The sequence below is a fragment of the Setaria italica genome, chromosome I, assembly GCF_000263155.2.
Source record: "Setaria italica strain Yugu1 chromosome I, Setaria_italica_v2.0, whole genome shotgun sequence".
Taxonomy (NCBI): Eukaryota; Viridiplantae; Streptophyta; class Magnoliopsida; order Poales; family Poaceae; genus Setaria; species Setaria italica.
In genome coordinates, this window is record NC_028450.1 from 12,671,251 (window position 1) to 12,679,949 (window position 8,699).

Consider the following 8,699-nt stretch of genomic DNA (forward strand, 5'->3'; position numbering starts at 1 on the left):
CTCGCTCTCTTTTATTGTTTCTAATTGTTCGTACTGCTCCTCTTTGATCCTCACTTCTCAAAATGCTTCTCCACCGATTTTTGGTGAAACCCTACCAAAGGGGTAATTTCAAAACGGCTCCACCACCGAAATCGGGGAGAAGCCGTAAGGCTTACACTAGATAGGAGGAGGAAAAAAAAGTAGCTTCACTGGCTTCTCCCCTCTCTCCAAACATTAAGTGATCATAAAATTACCCATATTACCATTAAGAAGCCATTTTACCAAACATTTTGCAAAATGGCTAAAATAGCTTCAGCCCCACTAGAGATGCTACTCCACCAAAGGAGTTGGAGCTGAAGCTATTTTGGGAGGAGCCGGAGCTATACCAAATGGGACCTTTATTCGTAAAATGTATTCCCTCTGGTCACAACTCACCACAAATACTTAGGTTTCAGACATGATTTAATCAAATGCTTGCAACTCGAGCACAATCGATACCTTTTCAAACATATAGATTGGAAACATCGAAATATTATATATTGAAAATTACATTGCAAAACGTTTACTGTAAGCTTGTGCTATTCTATTGTCTGCGTTTTGAGCGGCTGTCTACAGAAGGTTGCTACAAGAAAGTTAAGATTTAGTCCAAATTTAAAACAATCATACGAATTCAGATACAAATCCTCCCTACCAGCAGTAGCGAAAAACCAAAAATAAAACTATAAATGTCTCCATTCGTTATCAGCAAACATACACTTTCACGGACAAATACTCAAGTAAAATCATACTCTCCCGTCTAAAATTGTAAGTCGTTTTAGCACTTCTAAGCATCAAGATATACACTGTCTAGGTTCATAATAAAAACTGAGTCAAACTAAGTCTAAAAATGTCAAAACAACCTACAATTTGAAGAGGGAGCACAATTCACTGAGATGAGATTGACCTGGGGATAAACATGACTTGAAAACAGATGAATTGATAACACATGCAGCAGTCAACTACAGGATTTTTTTTTATATAGTCGGTCAAAATTTAGTACTAGGATGAAGCTTATCCACTTGCACATCTTACGTAGAAAAATGCAACACAGGTTGCAATGAGGTTCTCAAATGGGAAGGGCAATCCCAAAACATTACTACCATTTAACAAACTTCATAGATCATAGCAGTTCCTGAAGAACAAAAATGACACAAGCAAATTCTCAAGGACGTGTTGCGGCCAGCACGACTTCCACACCTTCAGGCCAACAGAATTACAGGGGAAAAACAAGGCAACTACTCGCTGAAAATAACACCTTGAAGAGCAGTTAAACAGTGTCTTCAAGTAACAGCTACAGACCGCCTGGGGCTTCCTCTTAAGAGCAACAGACCCACAGGAGCTTTGCAATCTTGTCCCAAACACAGCTAACCACGTAATAGATGCAAAACATCTGGCTCCCTACAAAGATAATCAATACAGACATGTTGTGACTTGTGAAACTAAATTTAAAATCTTGTATTACCATCAGTTCTTTGATGCTCCAGTCTGCTTTACTTTTGTTTCTTGAGATTCATATTATTATCACAGTTCAGCCCTCTCTTCTTTCAGCAAAAGCATAACAGGCATCTTAAAGAGACATTTTTATCAAGTAGTGAGTACCATAACAAGAACTCAATGCTTCCTCCCATTTGTCCTGACCATCTCAGCTTGGGACAGAATCTGAAGTCATGGGTCCACTACCAGACCCATGAGAACTATGGGTGCCAACAGGCACAGTGCGCTGAGCAAAACTGAGCAACTGTTTGCGCTGATCCGCATTGGTATGGGGGAGGCTGGCACGCAGAAGCTCTACTGGCATTTCCCTGCTTATTACTGCTGCTGCAGCAGGTTGCAATTGCGCAGTATGAACCACGCTATCAAATTTAGTCATGCAGTACTGTGTAAGTAGCCCAAAGAAGGCATCAAATGATGCCTGCCATAGAGCTCTGTTCTGCACACTGTAGGCAGAAGCCACATGCTGATCAGTGAGCAGAACTGTTGCTCTGTCCAGTACAGACTTTATGATGACAGAAGCCCAATCACCTGCTGGGGATCCAAGGGGTCGAAGAGGCGGTTGCAATGACGAACACACAATAGCTGCAAGGCAAGCACTGAGATCACTCAACTCCATCCGGAAAACACATGTGGATATGGCTCTTGCAAGTCTAGTCATTGTCTCAGCTGCACTGATCTCAGAGGGCATATTTCCAAATATGGTCCTTAGATGCCGGAAGACTGCCATGCAAGCTATCCTTGCAAGCACACTGCCTGAAGTCACGAGTTCAAGGTAACGGGACAGTAGTTTCCGGCCCTTCGGTAGAGTGACTATGCGGAGAAACACCAAATCATCATATGAAGAAAGAGGAGCATTCTTATTAGGTGCAAGGGGATCAACTAATTGCAGTGATTCTGCAAGCTGCTCGAGGAGGGCCTGTCTTCTGTTTCTCAGTTGCAAACCACCATCTTGCTGCTGGCTAAATTGCAGCAGACGATCAATATCATCAACATCAAGTAGTAGGCAAAGTCCATCTTCAATAGTGATCCTAGCAGCCAACATTGGTTCTTGGTCAAGAGGCTTTGATGCAGATTTTTCAGTGTTCTCACTTGGTGCAGAGGCTTGTTCAACATCAAGAAGCGGACGAGGCCTGCGGATTGAAGAAAATGGGAGCCTCCCAAGAGCATCAACCTGTAGGTATGCATGTGGTTCATCCTTGCTCCGTGCACGGGAAGATGGATCTCTAATCAAGGTTGGACAGAAGTGGTGCTTTAGTTGTGCACCTGCTGATTTTTTTGCTAAACAAGCTTGATGGTAGTAATCGTCAATATATGGGTCATTGATGTGTGTGGCAGCTTGCTGCATCCTTGCAATGTTCTCAATTTCTTCAGTGGACATGTACTTGGATCTAAACCGTGGCCACCCATTATCCATCCTCATATTATTGACCTCATAACCTTGGTGAGGATATCGTTGTCCCAGCCTTCCATGTTGCAACATCGATCTTGCTCTTGGATCACTCAAGTCAGGCATAGTGAAGTTTCCATCAAATCTACCCATCACTTGCGAAGGAGGATGCTGAGGACCAAACATTTGCATGCTTTGTGGTGGGGAATGATGGGGACCAAGCATCTGTGCATGCAGTTGTGAGAAATGAGGTGGAGACTGTTGTATTGGCAGCATTCCATGTTGTTGACGAGGTGGCTGCATTTGAGGAGGCATCAGTCCATTGGGACGTTGCAATTGATGCTGCATCAAACCTGGCATAAACCTGGCACCATTCCCATGCATTTGTCCACTATTTAAAACATGATTTTGCTGCACATTTTTTGTTGCCACACCCATCGGACCCATATGAGCCAGCTCCCTACCAAATGGAGGTCCTGGAGGCGTACCTCCATGGTGAAACTGGGGAAGAGGTAGATCATTTTGTGCGGACATAGGCATCTGGAAAGCAGTGGGAGGAGATGGCATGTTCATATGATGTGGTTGACTAGGTGAAGAATGAGATGCTGCACCAGATGGAGGGTATGAAATGAATGATGATTTAGGCACAGGAATTGGTTCGGTATTATTGTACTGAGGGTCTTGTTGTGGGTATGATGATGTTCTGTGCAAAGGAGATGGCTTTGCTCCAAGAATAGGTTCAGCATGATTGTACTGAGCATCTTGGTGTGGGGATGAGGATGTTCTGTGAAGTCTAGAGTCCATGAAGTCGACTGAATGGGGTGGTTGGGACCACCAATTCTTCTTATCCAGCCCATGATCAGTGTCCAATACAGGCTGCGCAGGCCAATATGAAGAGCCAGTCTCTTGCACCCAGTCTGCATTAGAACCTATATATTGCAGCATAAGATTAAATGTTAACTAGAGAAGCAGAGGAATGCCTAGTGCCTAGAAACAGACAAGAGAACAAAAATTATCCAGATCACAGGTAAACCGAAATGGCATTCTAGCAACAAAAGATTAGTACTCCCTCCATTTCTTTTTATAAGGCGTATTCTGATTCAACAGGAGGATTAAGGTATGAAACCAAGAAAGTGGTGGAAAGAAATGGTTGGTTTTATTGTCCTAGGAACAAAAGAGGACATAGTTGTGTAGGTGTGCCACTTCTAAATGTTGAGGGAAAGAAGATTAATGGGGCAAAAGTAATGAAATTACATGCATGGCATTTGCACAAAAAAATAAACAAACAGAGGCAACAATCTACAAGCTACAAAAACAGTGGCTGTTGTAGAAGTTGCAAGGAATTCACAGGAATCTACCACAGTATGTGGTCAGATGGTCATGGAATTAGAGGAGACAGTCCTGGACATTATGGATTATTTTCAATAAATTACCTACACATTCATAGTTGAATCACAAGTTTGCAATTTCATAATACATGGACCAAGCATACCACAGAAGATGAAAATGAAAATGAAAATGAACTCTGAAGCATATGGACTGAGGAATCGTAAGAATCTAGAGGCAATTCAATGATACAGACAGCTACTTACTTTGTCTAGAAACAGATCCCCTATGACCCACTATTCCTGGTTGCTTTGGTTCATTGACAATTCTGGTCAGCTGAAAATGAACAATACATGAAATCAGGAAATTGTCGATAACAATAAAAAATGAGTAAATGCGACAAGAATAAATGCAACTTAGGTACACAATTGTTGAGGTACATGTAAAAGGAAATATTTGCAGCTCATTTGATGGCTGAAACACTTAAATCTATGTGCTAAAATCTTTTTGAAAGAACTCAAGTGCATTATCAATCGGTCAAATAAATCTCAAGAGTTGTTTACTTATGCACGTACAATATATATGCAAGGATTTAACATAGAGGGCACACCTTCGAGAATGTTCCAGCAAGATCATCAACGTCAGTAAAAGAACCCACCCCTTCATCCTGCAAAAGAAAGTTTGATCAACATGAGTATATGACATATTTCCGTGTGACTGCAGGCTTGCAGCTTGAAATCTTTTAAACAAAACAGCAGTACACCATGTCAAACATTATTTTATGCATATTCAGATTCTACAGGTAATACACAAAAGCAGAACAAGAAAGAACACATGCCTAAATGATAATTTGCAATATTTTCTTCATGACATAATATACAGCTAAAAGTTGCTTAAATGTGCAAATGGAACTAGCTCCAGTGCAGTGCATTCACCATCATAATTCTAGATTATGTACAAGTAATTTAGCTGCATGCATCCTATAATTGTTAGCGATTGTATTATTGCAAATGCCAACATCCTAAATTTCAAGGCAATATAATTTTGTTCATGCTAATAGCAACATTGACTGTGTTATCTTCCAGGCTTTCAGGTGTAGCAGTGCTAAGTCTTTTTTCAGAATAACAAAAAAAAAGAAAATGATAGCTTTCTTTGTTTACATAATGACCCATTTTGACCATCAGGATGAATGACTTTCCCTAACACAAATTTGATTGTATCCTCTACAGGCTCCTGATGACACAAACTAAAATTATAAGAGACCAAGAACAGAATGCTTAGTTAATTTCTGCGAGAACCATCCACAAGTTTCTGAACTAAAAAGAGAGCTTGCTACCTTCTCATGTAAAATGAAGCTTTATAGTGCTAGCTAACATTTATTTGGTTTATAAAGTCACAAACAAAGCACTTATTCATTGCATCATCTTTGTTTTTTTATCAAAACACAGAAATTGCATGGCATTTATCAAACATATATGAGCTCTGTCAAGCATAAAAGAGATCTATCATCTATGCTACCTCCAAAATATTATCCCTCCCATAGAGAGGGTACTCTTCATCACCATGCTCAACAAATGCAGTATCACCATCATCGTCATCCAATCCACCTAGGTCAACCTCCTCCACGGCATTGTTGCCGAAGAAAGCATACTGTGATGCATCAAATTTAGTATTGCCTGTACAAGGATATCGAAGAATCAACCAATCACTGTCAGATGCTACAAGAACAGAATCCACAGTACGGCAGCTTAAAATGAGCTCACAACCACCACAAACAAATGTTAATCATAGAGGGTGTGCATATAAGCAATCATGAAAGCAACTATTACAACTTCAAGTCTGCAACTACTTAAGGAAATAACAGGACACCAAAAAGACAACATCTAGTTAACTCAACAAGACTTCCCAACTCGACAAGCACAACAACACAAATCAATCCTACAATAGAATAGCTAGTTCACCAACAAGTACAGTCCAATCGATGCTGCGGATTTGAGTCACTAATTATGAAAATGTAGGAAGAGCATAATTATTGGAGATTCACAAGCTTTACTGATTCATTCACTTGACTTAATAGCTAATTCAAACAGCGGTGGGCATCACAATTAACTCCAACAGGTGTTATTAGGCCAATAGCCACCATGAGGAAATTATGCAATCATTTAACATCAAACCCGTTATTATGCAATCATGTAATCATTTAACATCAAACCCGTTAACATCAAACAGGTGTTATTATGCAATCATTTAACATCAAACCCGTTCTTAAGAAAACCCATGGAAGATTATCAGCTGGTTGATTTCAAAGTAATCATGTAGTAACACGGCAAATAAACAGAAAAACGAACCCCCAAAGGTCAACGGGAAACGAGCAGGGTTCACCAGAGCAACCCCAATCGCTAATTTGCTATTATGCGAACCTCTTCCCAGTCAATAAACAATGTACTCCTCTTACGGGAATCTATATGAAGTAGGGGGAAGGATTGATGAAGCACCTGATTCCATGGCAGGGTCGGCGTCGAACCCCAAAAATTTTCTGGGAAACAAGCTGCTACGGGCAGAACATCCCCCAGCAAGATCTCCAGGAACTGAATCCACCCCCAGACGGGTCGGATTACCACCGGGCCGCAAGCAACTCCGAAGCTACCTGCGCGCAGAGCAAGCGAGACACGGATCTGACCGCATGTTCTAGCAGTAAAGAGAAGACGCGAGCGGAGACTCCTGCTAGAACAATCCCTTACCAACAGAAACAAATCACGCCGGGTGGATCCCCCGCCCGCGCCACGCGAATCCAGCGGAGAGGGGAGGAGGAGGAGAGAGAAGTTCGAGGCGCCTGCGGTGGGAAGAGGACCCCCGGGGGGGGGGGGGGGGGGGGGGGGGGGGGGGCGCTTTCCCGGCGCCGCGGCCCGATGGTATCGTGATGGGATGGCAGCCCCGGAGGTGGAAGGGGAGGAGGCTTGTTTTCCTTTTTCCTTTTTTTTATCCGTGACAAAGCACCGGGGGCATTATCTCTGGATTATTTATTTTCCCGCTATATACTTTCTCTTCGACCATTCCTTTATTTTACAGGGCAAAAAATACAAGGGGAGTTCCTGTCACATGGAGAACATATCCCGTGTTGTATTACCAAATTCAAAATGCATGTGTACCGTGATCCAAAAATTTCAACAAAAATATAAATGGATAGCTCATAACATTTCTACCATCATGCAAAATTTGAGATGCAACGAAAACTTATACAAGATGCAAAAAATGAAAATCTACACATAAATAGTACCGGGTTATGGGTCTGTGAAGAATAGTTGCAACCAGTACTATTCATGTGCATATTTCACTTTTGTGTTGCATCTTGTACAAGTTTCCGTTGCATCACAAAATTTGCATGAGCTATCCATCCATATTTTTGTTGAAATTTTTTGATCACCATTTTGAATGTGGTAACACGGTAACACTTGATATGTTCTCATGGCTGTGGATTTAGATTGCATTATTATTTACTCCACTATTCTGGATCCTCAATCAAGTACAATATCTACAGTGGTACCTATGTGCTCCCAAAACCTTCAAACAATCAACAAAATAACAAATATAGTTGCAGAGAATGTAATTTTGCTCCTCTAAGAATTTAATTTTGAAAATAAAATAAGTGAAAACATATAGTGGTATATCCCTCATGAGTCTAAAACAAAAGGGCATCTATATAATTTTTCATGTTGGGTCGTTCTATGTCAAAGTGTTTTGTTTTCCTTAATGTATGTCCGATTCGAGATGATTTCTAGTATCTTTAAAAAAGTTTAGAGGAAATTAGATTGATAGCACCCAAAGATCCATCATCAAAAGATCTCTCTTAAGATATTTAGGGCAACTTTAACCTGTTTGCTAAGAAGGTGCAAGGATAAGGATAAGAGAGAAGAATTGGGGGAGGTGCAATAAATTGGACGGAAGTTGCTAGCTTAGCACTTCTTTGCACTTGCTTGTTTTCGCACCAACGCATAGGATAAACAAATAATATTCATCTTCACTTATATCTCTCCCTCCATCCATCACTGCCATGTATCCGTGGGAAAAGTGCTAGAGTGACTGGATTTTTTATTATGTGTGGGGTCCACCTTAGTATGAACTAGTAAGTTTTATACATTGGAGCTTTTTTAGCCAGCGTGATGTGTGCGGGCTTGCACCTTTAAAAAACATACAATACAGCTGCCCTTATACCATCCAAAATTACTACATTATGAAAATATATCATTCTGTTTATTTCGATTGCTTGTCGATGGCGGCGTCAAGGTTGTGCACCAACTACATGCCCATGTACGCCCGGAGGTACTGCACGATAGGTTAGGGAAAGTCTCGACGTCAAGTAGATAGCGATCGGGACGAGCTCCTCGACGGCGCGGGCGTCCTCCCTAACCGCCTCGATAGTGATGCATTGCGCGCAACAAAACTCGTGCTCAGCATCAGCGTACATCCAAGAGGC

General features: G+C 41.4%; 1 protein-coding gene across 1 annotated transcript; it reads right to left on the reverse strand.

Moving 5' to 3' along the window:
* Positions 1-995: 995 nt before the first annotated feature.
* On the reverse strand, positions 996-7,107 carry LOC101759904 (protein PAT1 homolog 1). The gene is made up of 6 exons (XM_004952235.3): positions 6,967-7,107; positions 6,721-6,872; positions 5,744-5,901; positions 4,836-4,892; positions 4,492-4,561; positions 996-3,828 (listed from the first exon to the last, which is right to left on the reverse strand). Exons 2-6 carry the CDS (start codon positions 6,728-6,730, stop codon positions 1,661-1,663), a joined length of 2,463 nt encoding a protein of 820 aa, XP_004952292.1. The 5' UTR covers positions 6,731-6,872; positions 6,967-7,107; the 3' UTR covers positions 996-1,660.
* Between the last annotated feature and the right edge of the window lie 1,592 nt (positions 7,108-8,699).